Source organism: Apteryx rowi, unplaced genomic scaffold (genome assembly GCF_003343035.1).
Source record: "Apteryx rowi isolate R43461 unplaced genomic scaffold, aptRow1 scaffold_39, whole genome shotgun sequence".
In the NCBI taxonomy this organism is placed as follows: domain Eukaryota; kingdom Metazoa; phylum Chordata; class Aves; order Apterygiformes; family Apterygidae; genus Apteryx; species Apteryx rowi.
The window spans coordinates 3,568,635-3,581,510 of record NW_020450418.1 but is presented as its reverse complement, the minus strand read 5'-3'; the positions used below and the strand labels follow the sequence as shown (position 1 = coordinate 3,581,510).

Genomic DNA, 12,876 nt, shown 5'->3' with positions numbered 1-12,876 from the left:
GGAAAGCCGAGCGGCCTGGCTGCTCCGTGCTGCGCCCCGCGGGGCCGGGAGGGCCGGGAGCGGAAACGGCACGGCACGTGCCCTGGGGAAGGTCAGGAAAAACAAAATATGCATTTCAGTACAGCGCTGTCCCCCTCGCAGTGCATTGCAGACGTGTTGCGTTAGCTTTTAGTGGTTAAATGCTGAGTAGCTGTATCAGGATTGCTCACGATTTAGTAGCGGTTAAATGCCTGGGTAGTTGCATGTTAGTAGCAGGATAAAGACGACCAGCTTTGAGTTACCGGCTTCAATCTGGACAGGCAGCAGTGACCAAATAGTTTCAGTTATTAGATGATGAGGTTCATCAAAACTACAGCCCTTTTCTGCATTCAGTTCTGGTAATAAATGAGCACATAATCAGGATAAATATCATATATTATGCTTTCTCTCATAACCTGTGAGTGAAGGGGTGTGGGGAAGGTTCTTGTTTGTTTTTTGTTTTTTATACCATGACTGCTGGTAATCCCAGTTCACAGCACTGTCAAAGCATCATCTGTCATGATAAGAAATTTCACATAAGGAAAAAAACATTTATAAAGCGGGGCATGTTAGTAGGGTTTGGGGTTTTTTCTCCCCCTCCTTCTTGCGGGTTATTGTAACACTTTTGCTTTGTGTAATACTTTTTTGCTTTTGTGGCTTGTGTGTGTTTCCCTCCCCCCCATTTCATTTACTAAAGAAAAATCCATGAGGTTGGTTTATTCCATTATGTGTCTTTTATGGAGGCTGGGGGAGGGAAGGGGGCAATGGGCGGTGGTAGTAAAGCAGTAATTGTAAGATAGTGCAAAAGCTGTTACAAATTCAATTTGCAGAGGAGCGTTCACCTCCTCTGCCTTGGGAATATTCATAAAGTCCTGTTTGGCGCCGCAGACCTTTGACAGATTTCAAACTAACATGGTGTCGGGCGCAAGTTTGGTGAATACGGCGTGAGCAGCGGGAGGTCGTCAGTGTGGAGAAGAGCGGGATTACTTGAATGTTTTTGGGGGCAGGAAGAAATAACTTCAAAAGTGTGTGCTGGGTTTTAGTACAAGTAATGCAGGAAATTGTATGTTAAAGCTGCTTGATAGAAAAGTAAGTGTTTTGATCTGTACCTTTCTCAGCTTTAACAGTGTGTTTCATGTTTTTTAATTTTGAAAACTGCAGTCATTCCACTGTCCGTCTCCCAAAAAGATGTCGTTCAAAAAAATGGATCCGAGCTGCACAATCGGGTTTTATTGTAGAAACGTGCAGGACTTTGAGAAGGCTTCGGAGGAAATAACAAAGGTAGGTGCTGAAGTTACGGAATCGATTCCTCGGTCGGAAGCGATGTGTATATATTGTGCATGTAAGGGGGGAGAATCAGCATAGCTTTACTAATTAGAAATCATTCTTTTCTTGATATTTATTGCTTCTTTTTTAATGATGAGAAATGTAGCTTGTTTTTCATTACCTCTATTTAATGCCAATATGTGAAAGCTGGAGAGAACCTGAATTGTATTTTGCGAGATCGTCTCCAATGGAGAAACGGAGTGGATAAAAACAATGCCGGGGCTGGGAAGCCGGGCGGCCCGTGGCCGCTCCACGAGGTGGCACTATTGAAATGAAAATATTTCCGCAGCCAGCCCTTCAGAGGCACCGGAATTACCCCGTACCTGAGGAGGAATTTTTAAGAGGCAATAAATCCCTTGGGAGGGATTTTTTTTTTTCTTTTTAAGGAAGTATTTGATCAAGCTAAAATTGTATATTATTTCGTGTTAGCATAAGAGCTATTTCTGATTGTGTTTAAATGTAAAGCAGCGTGTTTACGATTTGATAACAATGTTTTAAAGTCAACAGAGCAGGTATCATTCAGTAAATCTGTCTGATCATGTCCCTTCCACTTGAAAAACATAAGGATAGGTTTATTTAGGTCCAAATGTAATTGCCATTTTTTTCCTTGACTGTTAAATGCAATACAACATTATTAATGTTGTGTTAACTGTGATACTGAATAACATATTATGTAATTTAAAATATTGTCTATGAAGGGATTCAGCGGTAGCAGATGGTCGCAATATTTATATTCTAACCACAGTAGTTATGCAGCAGAATAAAGAATTAATGTTTGTACAATATTTTGAATATCTTTTTAAGTGGTACTAGTTTTATAGCAAAACTGGCATTTTAAACTTAAAACAGTCTTAATAATCATCTTAATGCAGTTTATACATATAATCTTTAGTAGGTTTGATTGATGCTGAAGTTTTTTTTTTCTTTGATTCATACACAGAGAACTAGAAAGTAGATTTAAAGAAGTTCCTAAGCATTAAATATATGGAAGGCTTAAATATTGAAGTTTCTATTTTTTCTTGTTTTCCTATTCTAGCATATATGAGAGAGAATGTAAGAACATGGTAAAAAAGTTGGATTACAAAATCAGTTACATTGGAAGTTCTCCTACTCTTTTGTTTCTTTTCTTTTGGGTTTGGAAAAAAGTATTTTTCTTTCCCTGAACATATGCTATAAAAACAGTAAGTGATTCAAGTCTTGGAGCTATTTTCCTAGCATTTTGGATAAAAGTTCTCCAATATTTAGTGACATTATTTTAATATTAATATATTTCAGACACAGAAAGTTTCAAAATAGAGGAAAGTTTGCATACAAATACGTGAGAGAAAACCAGTGAGAGAGAGATTCTGTGATCTTTCAATCTCTCCTTCACATCCTTTGTTTTTCCTGCTCTTCCATTATTTTTTCCCTTTGTTCGCGATTTGAATACTGTAATCCTTGAACTAGTAGCACAGTATACTCTCAGCGGGTCCTATGTAGGCTAGACTAACAAATTCAGATTCTTGCTTCTTTTATGGGTAATAAGAGGTTGGAGAAAAGATTTATTTAGCTTTTATTATTTGAGGATAAACCCTATATGAGCCATATATTCAGTGAAAGAGAAATCAGGGCATAGAAATCAAGGACCCAAACGGAAGTGATTAGTGAAAATCCATCCAAATCACACTCAAGTTACCCTCTATTGCTCTACTTGCTACTCAGTTAGCTTTTATTAAGTAGTTTAATATTAGCTAGAATTAAACAGCTGATAGATTTAGGAGGCCTGGAAGCACGTGCAGACTTGAAGCACGGACTTCCAGGGGTGGCTGGAGCCTCACCCCCGTGTTGTGCTCGCAGCAGCAGCAGCGGTGACCAGCGGGGCAGGCTCCGCAGCTTGCCTGGCTCCTCCGCGCCCTGGGGCAGCGCAGCGCAGCGAGCCGCTCGCTCGGCCTCCCGCCAGCGCACCTGGGGAGCCTCTGCCGCTGCCTCACCCTGTCGCCTGACTGGTGCCACGCTCATCTCTCTGCTCCTGCTGTGTATTGTTTCCCTATCAAAACCCATGGCCGAAAATAAATAATCAGCTTGGGCCGTGATTGTATTCGCCTGTTTATAGCCCAGATTCTTAGCAGAAATGAAAAGTTCTCAGGAAAACTGGACTGTTTGAGTACTGAACTTGGGTGCACTTCAGTACAGAGAACTCATTAGTGCAGTGGCACCAGTGGCAGTCTGTGAGTCTAACACTGAAGTACTAAAAAAATACTGATATTTATCAATAAACTTTTCTGTAGAAATCATCGGAGCGGTATCTAACGAACCTGCAGGTAAACATGGATCTGTCCAGTGGCATTGTTCAGTAGAGGCTCATTGCACCCATTTCGTAGCACGGGGTCCCAGGCTCGCTTACCTCCCCCACGTTGCCTAGGGTGTCCACAGCAAAGCTGGGAACAGAACACCTCCAGGGCTTCTCAGGTCTGTCCCTTGTCCATCTGGACCTCAGGTGGCTTCAGCTATAATGGAAATGTAATAGATCTGTGCTCTTAATTTTCCATTGATATTATAAAACAGTCTCGCATAGACTGCTTTAGAGTTGCTGTGTATGAAGTACTCGTGGGACATCTGAATATGTGTCACATCCCAATAAGTGTCATTCCCAAAATAAACTTGTGGTCTCCAGGGTCTGACTGATTTTCACAAGAACTTTTTAGTGGAAACAGCCATTTATATAACAAGTAGTATGAAAGCGCGCATTCCTGTACAATTTACTTTTTAAATAAATAAAACCTAAATACCTGATTTATTTATTTATTTATTTATTTTAGATTTTGCTTAATGCTTGGAAATTTTCTGTAATCACTGACTGAGATGTAACTTTATAACCTTAATCAAGTTCCACTTGCTTTTGTTCAGGCTCAGGCTTTTGCCTGTTTGTCCAGGTCACGTTCTGTCTTTAATCTTTCCTCACTTCCCTCAGTAGGCAGAGAGGTGCTACTGGTGCCTGTAGGGAATGAAGTTTCAGGGAAAGTTCAGCACAGACAATAGCAGTGGAGTTGCAGGTTTCCCAGGGATAAAGCGTTTCTATCCTGACCCGGAGGGGCCTCTTTAAAGGCGAGGTGTCTGTTCGGTCCTCCTGCCTGTGTGGCCGCCCCGAGGAGCAGCGGTGAGTTTTGACTTGCGGACGCTTGTCAGTCAGGAGCTGGCCAAAGTCCACAGCAGAGGCCGGCAGACAGCGTTGTACGGCTGTGAATTTCCGCTCCCGCTGACCCGGCTTGTACTCGGCTCCTAGAGCGGGCAACGTTGGCGCCCAGTTACCTAGTCTTGGAGGATTCACAAATGCTTTGTTTCTTGTCAAACTTTCTTTCCTCTGCGAACACTCGTTCTTTCTTTTCCTGTGCTCTCGCGTGTTAATGTCTGCATGTCTCTTCTGTATCTCCTTGCCCTTTTCCCCAGGTTTCACAGCACAATAGCAGAATGCAATTAAAATAGACTAGAACAAAGCGGAAAATTTCAAGCACAGTAAAAGTCAGAGAATCTGATTTTACTGTAAGGGTGACTTTTCCAGCCCTGATTGTTTTTTTTAGTAGCTCTTACTGTTTAAAGATCTATTTGTTTTTACTGTTCTAGATTAATTGTTTGTCATTAAAACTATTTTTAATAGTTGTATATATAGACTATTATATAAATAGTCTACTATTTTTAGAGTTCTTAGTCCCACACAGTATATGCCTGTATGCTAACATAGTTCTGCATCTCAGTGCATCACTGTATATTGAGCTCTTTTTTTTTTTTATCAAAGAAGGTAAGAAGTAATAAAAAGAAAATCAGTGGACATTCAAGAGCTTTAAACAGCCTGAAAGGCTGAAATGCCATTCAGTGTTTGGATGAATATTATCTGCTATTGAAAGTATTTTGCTGTTTTTCTATTTATCGTTCCACACTACCACCCTTCTGCAGCATGCTCAGTATTCTTTTTCCAAACTGTAGATTCTGGTACCCTAATTACCACAGTCTGTTATCATATGCAATCTATTTTAAGTCAAGTGCTCCTGATGGGCTTACTTTCTTAAATGTACGTGTTTAATACAAATATCGATTATCGTACTTGCTGTTTCTACAATAAAAATATCTCCCCAAGTTGCCTAGTTGCTACAGAATTCATACCTGTAATCCAGGAGATGATTAATTATTTTGCAGGGTTTTTTCCCCTCTAGCTCCATTAAAACAAACACCTATTGCACAGAGAGATGAGGGGTGTGGAACAAGTTGCAGGGTTAGTCACAAAATTGTGAATGAAGCTCTGTACTATCTGCAGAAGATGAAATGGAAATAAATGTTTGTTTAGGAGGGGGGAATGTTTAGATATTGCGATGCTTTTGTTTGTTAATGTGACAATAATGAAAATAATTTAAAAATGCATTTTGCATTCTTCCTTTTACAGCCATTAATTAGATCAATATCACTAGTTCCTGTATTTGTTCATTCCCCATTAACATTTTATCTGGTATGTGTTTTACATTATAGATGCTGAAATCTTCATCTAAGGAGAAATATCCCTTGTTTACATTTGTAAAGGGTCATTCTAGAGACTATGACTTTGCTTCCAGTCCGCTCCATGAAGAAAATGACCTTTTCTCTGAGGATGAAAAGAAAAGATTAAAAAGATTTAGTACGGAGGAGTTTGTCTTGCTTTAAGGACATTTTACACAAGATTATTGGCAGCTGTCCAGGAGAACACTTGTCTTTTAAGAAATATATATATGTGTCCTCTTCCCTCCCCCCAAAAGGCAAGCTGTGCTGGAAATGGTCTATTTTCGTAAAGATTACGATGTTTTATATGTTAATAGTCTTTAAAATGTCATTTATAAATGTACGTACTAATTATTTTTGTTCATCAGTAGTTGGGTGAGTTTAATGCGACGTTGCGCTCGTGCAGAGGGACGGCGTCGCTTAGAGCCGGTACGCGGCAACGTGCCTCTGTCCTGGGCTGGTCCTCGCAAAGAGCTTGGCCAGTGCCTGCATCCTACCTTGTGACGCTGCCGGTGCTTCAGCCCAGGACAGATCCTGAGCAGAGGCTGCCAAATGTCTGTTGGTTTTATGTCACGAACATCCATCCACAGGTTTTGAGACCAGTTTTTTTCTGTTTGTAAGCAAAATTTGAGCTCTGCATTCCAGTGGCAAGAGTAACACGCGAATCCGTTGTGCTGCGTAAGCCCTAGTAATGGTTAATATTGTAGTCGTGGCATACCTTTCTTCCAGTGTGCTGCTCAGGATGTGAGTTTGATATATCAGCAGTAATTGTTAGTTGCAATACTGATATAATTATATAGGCTGAATTGTGAGTTAAGATACTATTTAGCAGTATGATTTTATAATGGTTTCTCATTAAGCTTGCTTTGGAGCCTTAATATGAGGAGTGAAGATAAAGTATTAGCTTTCCCCACAATTTTTAAAGGTTATACTATTAACTGCAACCAATCAAAGCAGATAAAGACAGTTATTAGAAGGGAGCAGTGTTTGTTTTCTGTTTCAGCTATTATAATGTTGAGGCTTCTCTGCTATTAGTGCAGCTTTTAAAGCAAGCAGGGGAGTAGATGGTAAAAATTCTGGGGTATGATTTTTTTTGATACATGTTGTTATTGTACAAATGGTTACTCGATGGTCTGTGTTCTAAAATTGCAAACAAATGTACATAAATAGTTTCATGTTTTAACAAAGCAAATGTAATATTTAAAATTCATATTAACACTGCTTGGAAAATAAAAAGTGTGAAAACATTAAATGCATGTGGTTTTCATATTAATATTAGTTCCTCTAAGAGTGGATATAATCCTGCATCTAAAAAAATATTGTAAGGTGTGAGTACTCTGTTTATTTGTAATAAAGGCAAATTTTACTGTTGTGTTGTAAACCAAATGTTAACCTATTCTAAGTGCCATTCAGGCACAGAAGGCACAAATGCTGTCTATCCAAATAATAAGCATCACATGTATTCATTAAAGTGCCTTTTCTCCCTTTATGAGAAAGAAGTGACTAATAGCTAGGTTTCAGGCAGAACTGGATCGAGTGTACGTACCTGTCAGGGTTGAAATGTGCATTTTCACGTGTGTCCATTGAGTTAGAATTCCAAAAAGCCCAATGAGATTATTTGTGGTTTCACTTTTTTTCAGAAAAAAACATATCATTTGTCTAAATTAGTAACCTCTGCACTGTTAAATCATATTAATAATTGGCATAATATTACTTATAGATGCTGCATGTATGTGAGGATGTTTGGCTTGATCTTCCTTAATATTTTTCATTAATAGCCCAGAAGAGGGAGTAAACAACGTATTTATGGAATTTAGATGTCAAAATGAGGAGAATTGTGAATGTCAGTGAGAACAAAATAATAGCAGATTCCTGTTTAGTGAAGCAGTAGTTAACGTAGCTACAGCAAAAACAATGCCAAACTGTTGAGCAGTTCCTTTGGGTAACAGCGGGCAGGAAATTGGACATGAAGCTGTACTTTGCTTTCACATTTAAAAAAAAATGCAGTTCTGTGCTGCCCCATTAAGAGCTTTTGTCACCGAGCAGAAGGATCTAATTGGTAGAGTCTGGTCGCACTGATGCTCCGCTTTCTGCTTACCTTTCCAGGAGGAAGGCATTAACGAATTAAAGTTCACAGAAGAACAGTAAAAATGATCAGGAGCCTGCAGGGATGGATTGAAGAAAGATAAACTTGTAACTGTGTGGCTCCGTCACTCTGGGGCTGAAGAGTGAGCGCAGGGTGAGAGGGGAGCACGGCAGTTTACAGATATTTAGCATATACGCACCAGTGCGGAGGGGAGGGAGCGGAGGAAATGCTAGAAGGACGTACAGCTTCAGAAATGGGAAGAGACTAAAGGAAAAGCTTCCTACAGGGGAATACGAGCTTGTGTAATAATCTCGCAGAGAAGTGTTGGAAGTGTTATCATGCAAGGCTGTTAAAAACCAGGCTGGCCCAAAGGCTAGCGAATGCACAATGAAGAACAATCCTGCATTCAGCTGATTAGTTGAATCAATAATGTCTTTTCCATTTACAACTTCTGTTGTTGTAGTAATAATAATAAAATGTAATAAGCTTTACAGACTTTAATGCACCGGAGTCTGCAATATTTGTAATGAGGAAGTCAGAAGTAGTATTTAGTTATGTGAAACGAAGAAAAACATCTAGCTGCCCAATGGACTTTTCCTATTGCCATTTCCTTTGTGATATTTTTATTTTTGAAAATGGAAAGTAACTGTACAAACACTGCTACATGTCTCAAGCCATTCCAGCCCTGCACAAAAGACCACGTCTCTTTTGAAAGACTTGGTCCGTCCTGTCCTGTTGTAGACTTCACCCTTCACAACGTTACGGGTAGCAAGCCGGTCGATCGGGCAGGGGTCAGAGGAATGGCTATTCCAGTATTGGTCACTACGCAGCCTTACGTTTTGAAACAAGCAGTTCAAAACAGAAGTATGTTTCTGAAAATACACGATAAAAACGCTAACGACTCTACTTGGTGGTGACAGATTTTGTCTTCAGACTAAAACAAAATTGCTCTGGGCTGGTAATTCTACAAGTTTTTCCTGTCTGTGCCTTTGGACCTGTTCACCTGCTAAATACGTACAAGCACAGGCTGGGTAACTGTTTCATTGCAGTACTTGGAACTTTAACCTACGGTAATAACTAAAGAATTAATTTTCTCGGTTCCTGAACTTCACTGTTTGAAATTAAAGTAGCTTAGAAAATCCTATGTGCATGTACCCGCATATGCTAGCTATTCCTCTAGAAATATGCTGCTCTTTGAAAGTCTTTGGGTTTGGCATTCCTTTACCAGAAAGGGTTAAATGGAAATAAAAGAGTTATAGTACATAAGTGTTAAAAAGAAAAATGTAGTTCTGCCTTCCCAACAGCAAACTTACCTGCAAGGGAGAAATAGTTTCATTTGTCTCAGTCTTTCTGCAACTTGTTCATAAAGAAACATAAGGGTTGAAACACCCTTGCTAGGTTGGTTTATTTATTTATTTATTTTGCTTTTTTTGGATAAGGGCAAGACTTTGGTGCTAGAACAGCTCACACTGTTTAGTCCTTAAATCTGTTATCGAATCCTTTAGTTTACCACAGTGGTGTTTTATTTGAAGCCTGCTATAAATAGTTGTTAAAAACTAATAGTTATTTCTAGATTTTTTTGTACTGTTTCTCACACAACACACTTCAGCACAGATGAGCCCATGAGCTGCCCTAGTGCCGAAGACCCATGTACAGTGGTGACACAAGTTAAATTACCAAGTTACTAGAAATTAATGTTTTTCAGTAACTACAGGGGACTTTAATTGGAAACTATGTTAATCGCATAGTAATTCTCTTTACCTCGTCTGCATTATCTCCTGAAAACTGTGCAATTAATTTGTGTCATCACTGTTGCTGCTGCTGCCTTCAAACACAAACCAAATGAGCATTAGTTACTCACACACCCAGCAGTGGCCTATTTTCTGAAAGGACTTTCACAAATCACTGCCTGAGGACTTGCTTTCCTGCCAGAAGCAGCCTGCGCGTACCACAGATGGTGGGAAACGGCAGTTCTTCTCAAAGAAGTCCCATCTTTTAATTCTTAATAACCTTTACTTTCTCTTTTCTGCCATTTCCCTTTCCCTCGGAAGGAACGCTTGCTTGTGTCTTTATAACACCAGCAGGACGCAACCCTGGGACTCCACATAAGGAGCTGGGCCTCCGTCTTCCCCTTCTGGCCAAGACACTGGCCTTGTTTTTCAAAGCGATGGGAGGCCTCAGGCTCCTCTTTTGCTTGCCTCTAGCCGACCAGGGACCCAACCCCATGGCCCCTGGAGCACCGATGGCCGCGGGGTCCGCGTTCGCTGCTCCCCGAGGTGCCGTGCTGTCCTGTGCCGCAGCTGGACGCTGTGCGGGCGCAGCGTGAAGGACCTCGGCGGGGAGCTGCCTGTGCAGCTACGCCGTGGGAAACCCACCCTGCCGTGTCATCCCCTTTCTGTTGGCCCTCAGCTTGTGGCCGCTGCCATTTCAAGCCAAAATCCCAACCTTTAAAAATGTCTGTGGGCCAGGACCTACCTGCCCTGCAGACAGTGAAGACAGTGGCTCGTTTCTGACGACTTTCCAACTCAAAGCGCTACCTCAGATGGGGTGGAGAAGGGCAGAAAAATCCCGCGCACTGGTTTAACTTCGCAGGGGCAGCCAGCAGCCGCATGGGGCCGGCGCTCAGCAGCGGCTATGCTGGAAGGATGCTGCTGCCCCACAGTGACTGTTGAGTTGGCGGTTTCCAAAGTGACTGTTTAGGAAAGGGGTTATTGACTCGTGTTGCTAGTGACAACTGATGTCAAAGAAAAACAGTGTCTGGAGATCTGTACAACAATTTCTACACTGTCTAGAAGGCGAAAGAGGTTCGGGACGGTTACAAAGTTAGCGCCTGTTTGTGGCTTCAGGTAGAATTGCTTGCTCCATGTTTCCTTTCGTTAAAGACTTTTACTTTTCTCTTTTCAGGCCCCAGTGCTTCAGCTGAGCCATAAAACTGTGGCCCTGCTCATTCGTTACCGCCGGTCTCCAAGCAGGTCGGCTCCGGTGAGAACAGCCTGGTGGGAATCTCCCAAACACATTTCCTGCTCGACAGTTACCTTTTCGCCACGGTATTAACGAGATGCTCCCAAACGACAGCGGCGTGAGCAGGCAGCAGTAAGGCCCGCGTGAAGGGCGGCTGTTGCCTTTCCTTACAGGGGCAGCGGCAGCTTCTGCCAGAGTGACCCCACGTCTCCCCACACCTGCCAGCGAGGTTTCAAGCTAACATGTTCTCAGCAAAACCCCTTCTTCTTTGACTCCCGCAACAGGCAAGGCCGTGTGAAGTCTGGATCTGCTCATGGTGGGTTCACTGGCCTCTGAAAGGAGTCCGCACCATACTGCGCTTCAGGAGTGGGTAAGTACACCTGACCGACGTTTAGCGTGGTGATGTGCTCCTCAGTTAAAGCATTATAAACAAGCAGTTGCTCTGTGTCTGCTAACTGCCACTTAAACATCACTTTCTTTCTTCTACAATCCATATGAAAATTTAGGTGGAAAACAGCAAGTGTGAACGTGAAAGAAGGACTAGGCCTGTGCTCCTGGGTTCCCTGGCTGCGCGGTGGCCACACGCAGTGCGTGGGGAGGGCTGCACGGGTCTGACACCGTCGCATAAGCTAGCGAGGCAGTAACAGGCCCTGATCTTGGTTTGTGCCCTTGCCCTTAGCTTTGGTTTTTATCCTAAGGAAAGTCTTTTTTTTAATTTATTTTACTTATCCCTCAGCAAGAAGAAGTGCTGGCAGCGGAAAGCAGGCTAGTCCTGCAGTCGCGCGCAGCACCGTCAGAAGCACGCAGCAGCGTGCCTGGGGAGGCAGGGAAGGGATCGTGTGTTTGCCATTAATTACAGTAAGAACCTGGACTTACTCGGGAGGCCTGATTTATTTCCAGAGTTATTGACGAGCTCTTAACTGGAATGATGGAATGAAAAGCAACCGTAAGTGAGTTATGAAAGGTCAATACCACCACAAATGAACACAAACAGCACGTTGGAGGTCCAGCCCACCCTGTGCTCAGTTTATGCAATATTTTCATTGAAGCTGATACCCACAGACAACTTTGCAGGGGGGCTGGAGCATTAGCTCGTCTCGTAGTACCAGGAGCCTCCAAGGGGGCAGAATATTTTATGATCCGTTGCCACCCTGTAGTTGATTACTGCGAATCATTTGGGAGTACGGATGCATTCTTTCTTCCCAGTGCTTGGAGAGCAAACCCCTAATCCTGCGCTGAAGGCTGTGGATCACGAGCAGGTATAATTCCCATGGCAGTATTTCAGCCTAACATCTTACGTGAGCCTCACGGCCTGGGGTTAGTCTACAGCTGCTTTCTAGCAGTACAAATGAGTTACAACCTYGTACCATCTTAGGTCATGATGCTGTTACGTAAAACGGTCTTAAAATGCAGGTGTCTTAAATGCACTGCCAAAAAGGTGCAAAAGGGCATTTGAGTGAGTCAGGATAGAGCCTCGAGTGATCATCATTTGACCATATGATTGGGTATCTTCATGAGATGGTTTCTGTTGCCTARTTGGATGAACTGAGCTTTATAAACAATTCCCTTCCCTGTTTGTAAGCAGTTCACAGACAGCTGTAATTGTTTGAATCCACGGTGTGAATAGTAAAAAGAGCTTTACTTAATGACTGCAGGAGCCCTTCTCGTGTGAGAGCTTTCTGATATTTATTCACACCAGAATTCACGACGCTTTTGTTTTCTGCGAACGCTCTTGCAAATAAAAACTTGCTCACTCTAATGTTTATGAATAAATGTGGTCGTAAATGCCATCAAAGCAAATCAGCAGGGCTTTATTTATGCAAGAAGATGCGCAAATAAATGTTTGCTGTTTTCGCCTAGCTCTAGTGGGTGTGTAGGCATGTGTTAAAACCAAGACTTTATGGGTTCTCTGCTCAGCATTCACATTATTCTTATTTTCCATCTACTCTTTTCTTACACTCCGATCCTGCCAGTGAATCCCT

General features: G+C 42.1%; 1 protein-coding gene and 1 long non-coding RNA gene across 7 annotated transcripts in view; both read left to right on the top strand.

The window, feature by feature from the left end:
- The window catches only part of ATG4C (autophagy related 4C cysteine peptidase), a 28,868-nt gene extending 21,769 nt beyond the window's left edge, over positions 1 to 7,099 (top strand). Inside the window, exons 10-11 of one of the 6 annotated variants that reach the window (XM_026074491.1) lie at positions 1,180 to 1,299; positions 5,842 to 7,099. In XM_026074491.1, the coding sequence (XP_025930276.1) occupies positions 1,180 to 1,299; positions 5,842 to 6,012 (291 nt within the window). In that variant the 3' untranslated portion in view covers positions 6,013 to 7,099. The other 5 variants (XM_026074497.1, XM_026074496.1, XM_026074495.1 and 2 more) reach the window with 5 other exon arrangements.
- An 863-nt stretch (positions 7,100 to 7,962) lies between these two features.
- LOC112970292 lies at positions 7,963 to 11,673 on the top strand. Its single transcript, XR_003254940.1, has 4 exons — positions 7,963 to 8,086; positions 10,838 to 11,026; positions 11,179 to 11,264; positions 11,401 to 11,673. It is a non-coding gene; the product is annotated as an uncharacterized LOC112970292 (long non-coding RNA).
- The last annotated feature ends 1,203 nt before the right edge of the window (positions 11,674 to 12,876 follow it).